Here is a 15,166-nt window from a genome sequence, read left to right as displayed (position 1 = left end):
TGACGTATTGGTGGTATTAACATACTGAAACATAGCTGAAGTTAAAATGTATATTAATGTTGAAGGAAAAGTTCGAACTAGCAAGCTAAACAAGCATCCAGCTCTAAAATGTTAAAGAGGAAACAATATATGGCCAAAAGTAAAATCAATACATCAAAAAATTATTAGATACTTGTCATTTAGCAAATACGTTTGACCCAAAATTCCTACAACAAATTGCATGGACAATTGCACTGGATCTACTAAATGGACATCATTAGCTCATAGCTTGTCCAAACCTGGAAGCAAATCTGCCAAATCTTTTCAAATTACCAGGAGAGAGCTGCTTTATTTACTGCAATAGGTCAACACCTAGCAGCTGTTTGGCGTGTTTGATGTAATGGCTAAAGCTCACTTTTCTCTTTAGGTTTTCTATATTTCTGTCACAAAATGAAGGTTACACCTAATCGTCAATACCTCATCACTGTCACCACACCCTTTTTCTGGCTGCCCTATGACTCATCCACCCAAAACCAAAAATGATCAAGTTCACTGACAAGAACCAAGTTAGTGAGGCTTTAAAGACAAATTCTCTTAATTAAGATCACAGAGCTATCATTTAGCAAAAGCCTACCCTGCCAAAGACTCATTAAAGGACTTAAATGAAATTTTTAGCATTATAACGGCCATTTACATACATAATAGGCCCACAATTCCCTGGGCCTGGCTGACAGATACAGAGTGAAGGGACAACTCATGCGAGTCGCCCGGTTTTAAAAACCCAGACCCCCAGCAATCAGTCTCAGCTAATGACTAAACCATATGCGTCACTTAACTTCAGAGTGTCACCGTCCCAGAACTAAACAGGGTCTTCAGGGATGTGTCATTCACTTAAATGGTGTTTTGTTTAGTTGATGTTCACACCATGATACGCTAGATTAATGAATGTCATCTGAGCTTTCCTGTTCGAAGGCCACGCCTTTAGCAAGATAGCATTTCCTGTCTTAGTGATTGAACACGAAAGCATTAGTCCACTAGCCTGGAAACATATTGTGGTATATGCTGGTAAATGCGACATATCAAAAGAAGCTGCATGAATCATCCTGTGTGGGGCTTTCACTTTTTCTAGGTGAAGTGTGGTTGCTTGAGAACATTACACCTCAAGTCTGTAGCATGTGCATTGCTAAAACTGCATTGCTACATGCAAAGAACATCTACTAGAACATGCTAGTAAAGTGTTATTAGCATTCAACATTGGAGGTTTACCTGTCTCTTGTATCTCCCTCCGATGTTTACATGCATATGTAGCAGTTGGCCCATTTGAAATGAGACTATGTCATCAGATACAGTATACGTTATTTACTTGTGCACCGAAAAAGATACAGGACTTCACTTGCATTGTGTTGGTTAAAATCACATCATTACCTCAGGGAACGCAGTTACCACAAGCAGAACTGAGACTCTAATGTAGTTGCCATTTTGACTCTCGAGGAAACGAAATTTCTTTGTCATTCAGACACCTTATATTTGTTTACTCTCTGATTCCGCTCTGCTTTCTCTTAAACAGACTTTTCAGTGTGCCACACGTGACGTTCAGTCCTTCGGATGCCCTTAAAATACCCCCATGCTAATGCTGCTTAGCGCTATACCTTCCAAAGACGTTTTAAGCCAGTGTACCTCAAAGGAAAGCACAATGCCACGAGCGCGGGAGAATATATTTCGCCAGAAACGGTTTTCGCGTAGGCAAGATCCCTATTAGCAAATGCCTTGTCACTTTAAAACCCTGTGAAATGAAATGCGTCCAAGTCTAGTAAAAGTTTTCTTTTGATGCTCAAAACATCTTTACCATCTCCTAGAATGATTTCGACTGCTTTGAAAGGTATCCCTTAAATGTGGTGATAAGTGAGAGAATACTTAGATAATGAGGAAGGAAGTGGAAGGCAGTTTTGAAATTAAACAGTACTAATGCAGGCAGACAGTCGAGGCTTGTGTATGTGAGTGTGTGTCAGGAGTGTTGATTACCCTTGTTTTCTGCCTGAATTGTGGTGTTAGAGGTGCTGTATTTCCTCCTTTTGTGGGGGAAGCTTATGATACTTGTGACTGCTGATACGAGGTCACATGAGGGGGAGGAGGAGGAACAAACACAATAGCTGCAGTATATGAGCAAACTCCTCTCAGACCACCCTCCTCTCCTCCCTAAATACCTTGCCATGATTTCTTAAGCCATGGTTACAGAGAACACGTTTACACGTATCATTCTCTGAGCTGCCGAAATGTAAATCTTTATCATGTCAAAATGATAATAAAAATGTCAAAAGTGCTATCCCTCGCACCACCGTTAAAGGGACAGTTCACCCAAACATGATTCGTGATTTATGACATTCTTTCATCATTTGCTCACCCTCATGTGGTTCCAAACCTTAATGACTTTATTTTTTCTGTGGAGCATAAACGATAGCTTCAGTCTTGCATGTGAATGGTGAGATTTCTGGTGTTGATTATGGTGCAGCCTGCTCGGTGTATTGGCATTTTGTAAAACAACGTGTTTTCTTTCTTCTACTTGGCATTCTTACAGAGGAGAGAAAAGCTGAGTACAACTCCTTGAGTCCTGACATCTCTCTCCATGGAATTGGAAATGGTACAGGTGAGTTCGGTTCTTGTCTAGATGCACAATAAAGGACTTTCTGAGTCAAAGAGAATGAAGTTAACCATTTTAAGCGTTATCTTTTCATAGCGATTAAGTCCAGAGAAGGAACATTTTCTTCTTGAATAGATTTATCATTGAATGCTTGATAACTAGGTATCTCAAGCCTTTTTAAGTTAAGCTGCCCTTAGTTGGTATATGCACAAATATGCATAGCACAATGTCAGATAATTCTTCCTTTATATATATGACCACAGAAGATGGAAAGTAATCAGCCAAATTGAGTTTAAGATCAAATCGGATTTGCTCAGTAACAAAGAGACAATAAGATTTGCATTTGCTTACTTTAAGGTTCTAGTGATCTGAAGAAAAAGTATAATGTGGATAACTGATTATTTAGACTTTTTTTTATTGTATTTCAATCTAGCTGCCTTTTTTAGACCTCACACTTTTATCAATTTGCCCTCTCAATCTTTTTTAGCCATTATCCATACTACATCCAAAATCCTATTGTTTACGAAAATCACATTTCAAATCTTGTTCTGTGCAATTACACATAACGCATGATCCATTATTAGATTATTGGGTCTGATTTTATGTGTACAATGAGCAACACAAAGTGAGATCAGTTACCCCAGCATGCCTAATTGCCATATAACCCAATTACCTATAATGCTGGAAATGTTTAAAGCCTTTTCCAACATGCAAGAGGATGCTTAAAGTGTGCTTGGTGATCGAGCTGGCTCCTATTAGTCTTTGAAGTGGCCATTATGTTGTAGCTTAAATAAATACTTCCAGTGTCCTAATGTTCCACTGGGTCTCTTGCAGTGACAGAGCATCAACCTCTAGATTCATTTGTATTTTTCCCCCCTTTCCTGTGTGCAGTTAAGGGTATTGATGCCACTTCGGAGCTGGAAAGTTTCTTTGGCAATAGAAAACTGGATGATGGTGAGGGACATGGGCCGAGCATTGCAGAGTACCTGCAGGACACTGTTATCATTTACCCAGAGGACCCAGAGGAGGGCACGAGACTGGGCACACCAGAGACCAATGGACAAGATGAAAATGAAAATGGTATGTATTTAAAAGTATTTATTTATATATATATTAAATTAGTTTAATTTACAATGTAACCTGCATCTAACATCTACTGCATTTTGATGATTAAATAAATAGTTTTTGTGTAAAAGCATTACATATCTGTCAGGGTTAGGGTAAGGATTAGGGATAAGGTTAACAGTGTAACCACATATGTAATTAAATGCAGATATTTTAAATGTAAGTACAATGCAACAACGCATGTACTTATTAGAACATATTAGATTGTTGCCACGCCTACTCTAAAATAATTTTCAACTTGTTGTCTCACATATTCTGTTTGTTCTTCACTCCCCCACCTTCACTCTGTTCACTCCTCTACTATCACTTCTGCCCAGACCTGGCACTAAGGACGCCAGATGCCTTTGCCCAACTGTTGACTTGCCCCTACTGTGACCGGGGCTACAAGCGGCTGACCTCCCTAAAGGAGCACATCAAGTACCGACATGAGAAAAATGACGAGAGCTTCCCCTGTCCCCTGTGCAGTGACACCTTTGCCTACCGCACCCAGCTTGAGCGCCATATGGCCACACACAAGTCAACCAGAGAACAGGTGAGATAATGCCCGCCTCAATCAGTACCCAACCCCAGTACTTTCTACTTGTTTGAATGTGCATTTCAGGATTAAACTAATGGAAATGGCTGTCAAACATTCCAGTTTTATTCTCAGACAACCAAATTCTACTGAAGGATGCTGCACCTTTCAGTCTGAGACTGCTTAAAGAAATAGCTCATTCGATAAAGAATACTCTGTCATTATTTACTCACACTAATTTCATTCCAAACCTCCGCTTAAAAGGGCACCTTTACATTTGTGAACGAAAGTAGCCCCCGTTCTATGCAGGTCAGTGGTCTATATGACTCACTCTGAGGCCGTTCGATCGTGAATTTTGTCAGTTTTTGAGCAAGAGAACTTGTCATTTTGAATTGTTGTTGTAGCTGCATAATGATTCCACAGATATTTCTAGTTCCGAGTTCCATTAAACAATAGAACTGAAACAACCTGAGACTGAGTAAATAATGACAGCATTTTCATTTTTGGGCAACTAACGCTTTAAGCACATACCAAAGGAGAACATGTTTTAGCCTATTGCTAGCTCCACCACATCCACAATTGACCATTGAGCCTCCTTAAAACCTGAATCCTTCACACCCCAGCCACAGCTGTGCACTGTCATACTCCCCTGAGTGTCCACCCACAGCCGGCCATGTGTGGGCTGGTCTAGCACATCGAGTTCTATAGGCCTGCTGACTTTTTGCATCAGCTGTTGGAGTGGAGTCAACTCCAAAGATGCAGAGAAAACTGTTGTTAGTTCTCAACATGGGTATCCTCTGGCAATGCAGTGATATGAAGCTCTTTGTAAATAAATAAATCAAATCCCCAGATTTCTTTGTTTCAAAACGAAAAGGTTTGTGTTTGATGTGGTAAATGAGTTCTCAGTTGTTTGATAGGATTAGAACAGGATATCCTGTATTTAGGCTTTCAAATTTGAACCTCATTGAAAAGGAACTGAGTGGAATGCTTGCCTTAACACACACACACACACACACACACACACACACACACACACACGCACACACACACACTCACACACACACACACTCATGTTGGTCTACCTATCATTATGAGGACTTTCCATACACATAATTAATTTTATAATGTACAAACTATATATTCTATCCCCTAAACCTAACACAACCCCTAAACCCAACACAATCCCTAAACCCAACACATCCCCTAAACCCGACACATCCCCTAAACCCGACACAACCCCTAAACCCAACACAACCCCTAAACCCAACACATCCCCTAAACCCAACACAACCCCTAAACCCAACACATCCCCTAAACCCAACACAACCCCTAAACCCAACACATCCCCTAAACCCGACACATCCCCTAAACCCAACACATCCCCTAAACCCAACACAACCCCTAAACCCAAAACATCCCCTAAACCCGACACAACCCCTAAACCCGACACATCCCCTAAACCCGACACAACCCCTAAACCCGACACAACCCCTAAACCCGACACATCCCCTAAACCCGACACAACCCCTAAACCCGACACATCCCCTAAACCCGACACAACCCCTAAACCCGACACATCCCCTAAACCCGACACAACCCCTAAACCCAACACAACCCCTAAACCCAACACATCCCCTAAACCCAACACAACCCCTAAACCCAACACATACCGTAAACCCAACACATCCCCTAAACCCAACACATCCCCTAAACCCAACACATCCCCTAAACCCAACACACCTAACACAACCCCTAAACCCAACACAACCCCTAAACCCAACACAACCCCTAAACCCAACACATACCCTAAACCCAACACAACCCCTAAACCCAACACATACCCTAAACCCAACACATCCCCTAAACCCAACACATCCCCTAAACCCAACACATCCCCTAAACCCAACACACCTAACACAACCCCTAAACCCAACACAACCCCTAAACCCAACACAACCCCTAAACCCAACACATCCCCTAAACCCAACACAACCCCTAAACCCAACACAACCCCTAAACCCAACACATCCCCTAAACCCGACACATCTCCTAAACCCAACACATCCCCTAAACCCAACACAACCCCTAAACCCAACACAACCCCTAAACCCGACACATCTCCTAAACCCAACACACCCCCTAAACCCAACACAACCCCTAAACCCGACACATCCCCTAAACCCGACACATCTCCTAAACCCAACACATCCCCTAAACCCAACACAACCCCTAAACCCAACACAACCCCTAAACCCGACACATCCCCTAAACCCAACACAACCCCTAAACCCAACACAACCCCTAAACCCGACACATCTCCTAAACCCAACACACCCCCTAAACCCAACACAACCCCTAAACCCAACACATCCCCTAAACCCAACACAACCCCTAAACCCGACACATCTCCTAAACCCAACACACCCCCTAAACCCAACACAACCCCTAAACCCAACACAACCCCTAAACCCGACACATCTCCTAAACCCAACACACCCCCTAAACCCAACACAACCCCTAAACCCAACACAACCCCTAAACCTAACCCTCACAAAACACTTTCTGCATTTTTACATTTTCAGTAAAACATAATTTAATACATTTTCTTTAAGCTATTTAAATTATGGGGACACTAGAAATGTCCTCATAAACCACATTTATAGCATAATACCCTTGAAATGACAAGTTTGTAACCTAAAAACTTGTCCTCGTAAACCACATAAACATGCCCGCACACACACACACACACACACACACACACACACACACATACATACCTGTATGTGCACCTCTCCAGACTGATTTAAAAATGACCAGATGGCTTTTCCTCCGGCGATCAAGATTATCCTAATCCTTAAATGACTTTAAGTGTTTGTTTATTTGCTCTCACGGGGTATTTTCCTGAAAGGCTTTGAACATTAATTCCAAATTCACCTTGCTAGTTTTGGTTTTATATGTCATGGTGTGTTCAGTGTATATATTTTCATACACTTTACAGTGTATGGAAACCCTAATACACTGTTACCATCTTAAACTGGCTTATGTACACAAGTATGACTGAACTTTGGAAGAAAGAACTTCTGCATAGTATTTTACATTGTGACTATTAAACGTGCACTTGTGGATTCCCACACATTTTTTAAAGACCTTTTGTGTCTGTGTGTGGGGTGCAGGGTGAATGCTGTTGTTTTTGTTGTGCATCTGGGGCCCACATTTTAATTTCGAATGCAGGAAGAGCACCTACGTTTAACTTTGAATGGTGAATACAGTTGCAGCCTACACTTTTCTAACATAATCTAGACACAAAACTTTTGAAAAGAATGTGATTAATTAGTTACAGAAAAAGGTACACAGAATAGAATAGAAGCTAAATATACAGAAGTTCCAAAAATCTCGATTAACTGGACTATTTTATATGCACATCATATGTTCTATTAAATACAATTGTATTATAATGAATGGTTTAAGCTTCGGAAGTAATCATCAACTCTATTGTGACTGTATACCTGTGTAAAATGATCTATAGCCTCTCTATAATCTAATATCTTTCTCTCCTTCACAGCCACAACTGCTAAACGAAGGGGCAGATAACCGCAAGTTCAAATGCACAGAGTGTGGAAAAGCCTTCAAATACAAACATCATTTGAAAGAGCACCTCCGTATACACAGTGGTAAGCAGAGTTTTATTTTCATTCAATGCTAAGTTGAGAACCTGCTTACATAAGAGCCATAAGATGAATGACAATATAATATATAGCTAATCTTATCTCATATGTTTCTAATTTGCGTAATGGTAATTCACTGTGGTTTGGCTAGTCAGGGTGGATGATGAATATTTAAAACCATAATGATATAATTATGCCAGAAATATTTTAAGATCCCTTCATTCATCAAGTGGAACAGTAAAATAACAGTTTAAGTCTCAAAACAATTAAAGGAACATTGCTGAATATTTGTATTGATGCAAAAATGTAAATAAGATTTGTTTTGATATTTTTTGTTTAGGAGAGAAGCCATATGAGTGCTCCAACTGTAAGAAGCGCTTCTCCCACTCTGGCTCCTACAGCTCCCACATAAGTAGCAAGAAGTGCATTGGCCTCATCTCTATGAATGGACGGGTACGCCATGGAGTCAGCACAAAGCCAGGTTCATCACCAAACTCTGCCGCATCCTCCCCTGGCAGTCCTGCCTTAGCTCAGCTCCGTCACAAACTGGAGAACGGCAGGTCCATGAGTCTCCAAGATCCATCTGCCCACTCGGACATCAAGTCTGAGCCCATGGACTTCAATGAATACCGTCTCATGATCGCATCTCAGCAAGAATATGGAGGGTCAGGAGCCTTTATAAATGGTGGTGGCCGTGGGGGGAGCCCTCTAGGTATGCAACACTTGGGTATTGAGTTAAATTGTCATCCATTGGGATATCCAGGGTTCAGCAACAACATGAGTGAGGTTCAGAAAGTTCTTCAGATCGTGGACAACACAGTTTTCCGACAGAAAATGGATGGCAACCCAGAAGAGATCTCTAAGCTCAGAGCATACATTAAAGAATTAGGCACCCAGATGGAGAAGCAGAAGCTTGCGCTGGCCTCCCAGCAAGCTTTCCTTGGTGTTGGTCATAACAGTCCAACCAAGACCATCATTGACTACACACTGGAAAAGGTCAATGAAGCCAAAGCGTGTCTCCAGAGTTTAACGGAAGATTCTAAGAGGCGGACTGTGGAGATCAAGAAAGAAAGACCCAGCCATAGCATGGATCTTGGATCTGAAGACAAAGCACAGGTGAGAGATGCACAATATGTGCCATACTCATGTCAGTATTGCAAGGAGACGTTTTCTGGCCCTATTCCATTGCATCAACATGAGCGTTATCTTTGCAAGATGAACGAGGAGATCAAGGCTGTCCTCAAACCTAACGAAACTGTACCACCAAGCCGCAGGGGTCTTTTCAGTACTGAGCAGCAGGCCTCATCCATTTCTGAGAGGAATGCCACCAGCCCGGTCAACCCCTACAAGGATCACATGTCAGTACTGAAAGCTTACTTTGCCATGAACACTGAGCCCAACTCTGAGGAACTGAGGAAGATCTCCATGGCAGTGGGTCTTCCTCAGCATTTTGTGAAGGATTGGTTTGTGCAATGGAAAGCTCAATCTCCTCACAGCTTGTCTAGGAAAAGATCTCCTGAACGAAACTGTGCAGAGATCAACCATGGATTGGTCCGAGAGTCAGCACTTAACCGGTCACCAGTTTCCCTGCGCCAATATGGCGACTCGACAGCTGAGATCCTAGCCATCATCAATGACGATTCAGGACACAGGCTGTCCAAACCGCGTCAGTTTACAGGCATCAGGCAGACCAATGAAAAGCCACTTGACTCTGTGGACCACTTGAGAGGTGAGACACCCTCACCTTTGAACCTTTCATCGTCATCATCCAAACACTCTCATAGCAGTTCGTACACCCCTAACAGCCTCGCCTCAGAGGATGCCCATGGGGAACCACTAGACTTGTCTTTGCCAAAACAAGTTTTCAAGGCAGAACGGAGGCCCAAACTGAATGGTTTTTTTCTTGACCACAATTGTGACTCTTCTGCACATGAACAGGGAACAGAACCTTTAAACTTGGCCCACATCAAGAAGGAGTTCAATGGGTCCAATGAAAATCATCTGGAGAAAAGCTCAAGCCCCATCTTTAGCATAAACCCTTTCGGTGGCGGCCATATGTACACCTCGCTTCCCCCTCATGGAGCATTCCCTCCACCTACGTTCATGTCACCGGCTCAGGCCAGCATCCCAGGACTCAGGCCTTATCCAGGGTTGGATCCTATGAGCTTCCTACCACATATGGCTTATACTTATTCAGCGGAGGCAGCCAGCTTTGCTGAGATGCAGCAACGTCGGAAATACCAGCGGAAACCAGGCTTACAGGTAATTTAATTGTTATGGAATGTTTGATAAAGCAAATAAACTCAATGTGTAACAGTGGGCGTTTACTTATATAGCACAATTTAGTGTTCTGTCTGCATCAAGCACGTATGCCACTCTTTTTGAGACATCTTCAGGCGATAATTCCTTACACAGGTTACAGAGATAAGCTCTGTCCAGACTTGGGATCAAACATGGGGTAGAGGCTGTCTCCTCCTAGGTGGCAGGTTAGGATTAGGATTTGTGGCAGGTTAGGATTGTCCGAAAAGTGTCTAAAATCTGTTTGTCTCGCAGGGGGAGCTACTGGACAGTGCAGGGGACTATCTGTCAGGGCTAGAGGACCTGACAGACAGCGAGTCGCTTCTCGCCCGGAAGAAGATTAAGAAGACTGAAAGTGGTATGTACGTGTGTGACTTGTGCGACAAAACATTCCAGAAGACCAGTTCCCTCCTAAGACACAAATATGAGCACACAGGTATATCACATTTAGACAACTCTTTTATTTTTACCCTCGCCCATCCCCCCAAAGAATCCCTTATACCACATTGTTGTTTTTATTTTTTATTATTATTTCTTCTTTCCTTTCCAGCTTAATTTTTTCATACCTTTGTTTTCTGTCCATTGCCATGTTTTGGTTGTACATTTCAAACCCATGACAACAGTGTACATTTTCTTGATTTTGGCAGGCTCTAAAGGGGAGATATTTTAAATTTAGCACTTGACACAGCCCATAGGAAATATAAATCATAAATGAGATCTCTTTAAAATCTCCATTGTTTCTCCTAGACAGCAATCAAATGTAATACAGACCAAAAGTAGACTTTGGTGTAAGTCTCCTGTTTCTCAAATTTTACTCCTGAGAAATAGATTCCGGTAATCTCACATAAGTTTCATCTTGAGTTTAGAAGAGACCTCAACATTGTCTCAAACTGTGCTCAGATTTTTTTAAGACACCAAAATCTGCAATCAAATGTCAGGTATTTCAATATGAACTCAAAAATGTATCATTTAATTCTTCCAAAACCATATTGTCAGAGCTATGCTTTGAACATGAATTGTATAGTTCTATACTCTTCCAGTATGTCAACAATTGTCTCATTGATGTCTCTTTTATTTCTCCAATGTAATTTTCGGAGAAACCACTGAGACAAAATACTTAATGCTGAAATGAATCATAACTGAGAATTCTCTTATGTCTCCTGAGCTATGAAAGAAGCAATAAAATATCCCTCTGGGAGATGATATTTTAAGTCCAGCTAAAATTACATAAATAATTGCCACTTATTTTCCCTCTTTAAATGGCAGATGCACTCACATGCTCACTGATACTCATTTTGTTCAATGAACAACAAATCTCACATAGCTTGTAAATTGATCTTTTGGAACACCATTCAGTATGGAGACACATTGTTAGTGCAGTTAACTGGCATGCCAACATGGCACAGTATGCCAGGTGTATGAAAGCCTGATGTGTGAGTGGCATTTCTACGCCACAATGTGACCTCCCCTCCTGGGGGACTCCTCACTTTCACACGTTTGCATCATCCCTCACTTACATTCTTCGGTTGGAATGCATAGAGAGGAATCTGCCATCTTGTCTATTTTTGAACTTGATGAGGGGAGGTGGGGAAGGGGACCATCTCAAGTATGGCTGCTATGGAAGGTGTTGCAGGCATGCCAGGGCTATTCATGGCCAAGAATATAGTACATCTGTTCATGTGCTCTGAGCCAATGGCGAGTGTGTGGGTTTTTATGGCAAGTGCACTAGAATTCATTTTATTCTTTCTAAGAGTCTCTATAGATGTTGTGATTGTAGCTTCAAAATGAGAAAGATGTGCTGGAGGTGAGATGTTTTGTTTGGTGTATGTGATACATGCATCACAAGGCTGGTGTCTTATCTAAGCATTCTTAAATCTAGAGACATGATGTCATCAAACTGTTTCAGTGATGCTGACTGCCTTGCTTTCACCTTGTGCGGCATGGCTCAATAATCACCTGATCTTCTTGGCTGCATTCAGAACAGTCACAGACTGCCTCAGAATAGCACCTTAGGACTGTGGCTTCCCCCTCACCTCGCTGCATGGTTTTTGGGAACATCTAAAATTAACCCGGGGGGGTTGTGTTGCTCAAAATGGAGGGCATTTTAGTCAGGACCAATTATTTTTCCATTTAGTATATCATAAGGAATTTTAGGAAAAGATAAATATTTTTTGACAAAATGCATCATGACTTTAAAACGTGAGTAGGGTTTTGTGTAGTTACTTGAAACAATGTGTGTCTCAGTAAATTGTAATATTTTACCTACATTTGACTGTAATGCAATCATTATATACATATTACATTTAAAAGAATAGTTCAGCCAAAAATGAAAGTTCTTTCATCATTAGCTCACCTCCATGTTGTTCCAGACCTGTACAACTTTAATTCTTCTGTGGAATAGAAAAAGGAGATGTTAGGCAGAATGATATCCTCAGTCAGGAGATATCAGGTAGTGTTAGCCTCAGACACCATTCACCATCAAAAAGATGCGGTGGAAGAGAATGTTGTCTGAGGCTAACCCTACCTGATATCTCCTTTTGTGTTCCATAAGGGTGAGTAAATGAAGACAATAGGGTGTAAGTTTGTGCATCCTACACACAGAGTTTGACATTTTTCAAATAGCTTTTTTATGCTCGAAGATGGTTTGGATGCTGTGCTAACCTGTTGGCTCCTCTCTTTTTGTGTGTCTGCAGGAAAGCGGCCTCACCAGTGTCAGATTTGTAAGAAGGCCTTCAAACACAAGCACCACCTCATCGAGCACTCACGCCTACACTCGGGCGAGAAACCCTACCAGTGCGACAAATGTGGCAAGCGCTTTTCCCACTCCGGCTCTTACTCGCAGCACATGAACCACAGATATTCCTACTGCAAACGGGAGGCGGAAGAGCGCGAGGCTGCCAAACAAGATAGTCATGACAACAGCAGACCCCTTGAGCCCACAGAGCTCCTAATGCGTCGGGCTTACCTTCAAGGACTCGGGCCCCTAGGGTTTTCAGATCCAGAGGACCAGACTGAGGACATCACACGAGGCAACACCATCTTGAGAGATGGCACTGAGGACAGGGCCAGAGAGGTAGAGGCGTATCCGAAAGTGACTGACAGGCAAGAGACAGGGTTGGAAGAGGAGATGGAGGCAGAGAAGCCGAGATTTGGCACTCAGAGCCCAGATGGGACAACAAAAGAAGAGAAAGAGTGTGAAGTAACGGGAGGGACAGAGGACGAGAGCTCGGAAGAGGGGAAATTGGCGAGCAGAATAAATCCTTACGGCGAGAATGAGGATGCTGATTAACTACTGCGTTTCGGATTACGCTTACTGCATACTTTGTTTTCGTTTTCCCTCAAGCTTGTATTTGCCCTTCTTCCACCCCTTTGGAGGGACTTTGAGCCAGATTCACATTTGTACCACAATGCCACGTCTTGGTGGAGGCTTGTGCTCGTCGATATAAAGAGTGGAAGTCCAATAAGCAAGCATCATAAACTAGGTCGGATCATGAAGAAATCCATATTATGCAAAACTAAATGTGTTAACGATTGTCAGGAAAAAAACAACAAATGTACAGAGTTTTCAGCAAGACAGCTGTGCGGTGCTGATTTCCATATAACTCCTGTATTTGATTGTGGTTGTAGCACAAGTCTGGAAATTACACTCTGAAAGTATTACAAAAAAAGGCAAAATAAAACACACAAAAAAAAAAAGAAAAGAAAGAAAAAAATCTTATAGGTAAAAAAAAAGCATTGCCTATATGTACTTATACTGCGCTTGAAGACGCAGTAGTGTGTCAGTGTTATATTTCGTCTATCACTTACTGTGATACCCCAGATTTTACCTTTCTTTTCCTGACCAGCCACACCATTTTGGGGGTCCCACCATGGCTTTTTATAACGTTATTTTAACTAAAGAAAATCAAATAAAAATACCTATGTGATTCTTAAACATACAAAGTCTTAAAGTTGGCCAGGGGTGGATGAAAAGTGTGAGAAACTGTCATGATGACGAAGGCTCGTTGTATGAATGTTCGCCAGAACCCGTTTTTTGTTTTTTTTTGTTCGAGAAAAGCCTTATATGCAAACCCTTTCACCTGTGTTTTCTGAAAGTGCCATCCTTGTACAGTATAAAGCGAAGTCAACTAGTGTTCTCTTTGCACCTGCTTTAGTATTAAATTAAATATTTCACCTTGTCGTTTGAAATACCTACATCAGTATTAGTATATCTAGACTGCAGTTGTTTAGTTTACATATTGTTTGTGCAATTTTCTGTATTTTTTAAGGTCATCTGTCAGTATTATCTTGGTTTGTTTTATTTTGTTCAATACAAAATTCATTTTTATTTTAAACTACCATTTTATTTATGTGACTCATTTTATATTTCCTAATTATATTTATTTCATACTGTAGTGTACAGTATTATAGTTCCTTGATATAGATATATTTTAGTAAATAAGGATCCTTACAAGTGGAGCAAATTTTACGTAAAGAGAGCATTTATTGTATCTGGAGCGATTGATGTGAATTGCTCTTCATACTACACTTACCTGATGAAGGAGAATCTACAATTTGAGAACTTTTGATACAATATTGTGAAAACACTGTATTTTTGACTAAAAGGAAAAAAAAAAATCCACTTTATTCATCTTATTTGTTTTTTCCTTTTTCCCTTTTTAGCTAAAGATATAAAGGGGGGGCTGTGGTTGTTGGGATTTTTTAAATGTCTGTTGAAGTATAATTTAATTTTTAATTTGTAATTTCTCTTGAAAAGGAACTTGCTCGAATAAATGTAGCCCAATTTAATATTGAAAGCCTGTATGTCACTGAATTCTCCTGTTACACTGACAAACATCAATATGACACATTTCAGTTTAAAATACAGTATAATCATACACCCAAGAACAAACATATTTAATTTAAATAGTTTAACATCTTTGGTTACAGTATATGTGTGTGTGTGTG

At 41.2% G+C, this 15,166-nt stretch overlaps 1 protein-coding gene across 7 annotated transcripts in view; it reads left to right on the top strand.

The window, feature by feature from the left end:
• LOC127654655 (zinc finger E-box-binding homeobox 2-like) overlaps window positions 1–14,890 on the top strand; it is a 71,790-nt gene extending 56,900 nt beyond the window's left edge. For 6 of the 7 annotated variants that reach the window (XM_052141905.1, XM_052141906.1, XM_052141901.1 and 3 more), the window contains exons 4-10: window positions 2,555–2,623; window positions 3,509–3,697; window positions 4,060–4,274; window positions 7,819–7,927; window positions 8,262–10,183; window positions 10,475–10,655; window positions 12,913–14,890. In XM_052141905.1, coding sequence (XP_051997865.1) covers window positions 2,555–2,623; window positions 3,509–3,697; window positions 4,060–4,274; window positions 7,819–7,927; window positions 8,262–10,183; window positions 10,475–10,655; window positions 12,913–13,508 — 3,281 coding nt within the window. In that variant the 3' untranslated portion in view covers window positions 13,509–14,890. The remainder of the gene's footprint in view (window positions 1–2,554; window positions 2,624–3,508; window positions 3,698–4,059; window positions 4,275–7,818; window positions 7,928–8,261; window positions 10,184–10,474; window positions 10,656–12,912) is intronic. The other variant, XM_052141907.1, reaches the window with a different exon arrangement.
• The last annotated feature ends 276 nt before the right edge of the window (window positions 14,891–15,166 follow it).

The sequence above is a fragment of the Xyrauchen texanus genome, chromosome 14 (genome assembly GCF_025860055.1).
Source record: "Xyrauchen texanus isolate HMW12.3.18 chromosome 14, RBS_HiC_50CHRs, whole genome shotgun sequence".
NCBI lineage: Eukaryota > Metazoa > Chordata > Actinopteri > Cypriniformes > Catostomidae > Xyrauchen > Xyrauchen texanus.
The sequence above is the reverse complement of the archived record's forward strand: the minus strand, read 5'-3'. Positions and strand labels throughout refer to the sequence as shown.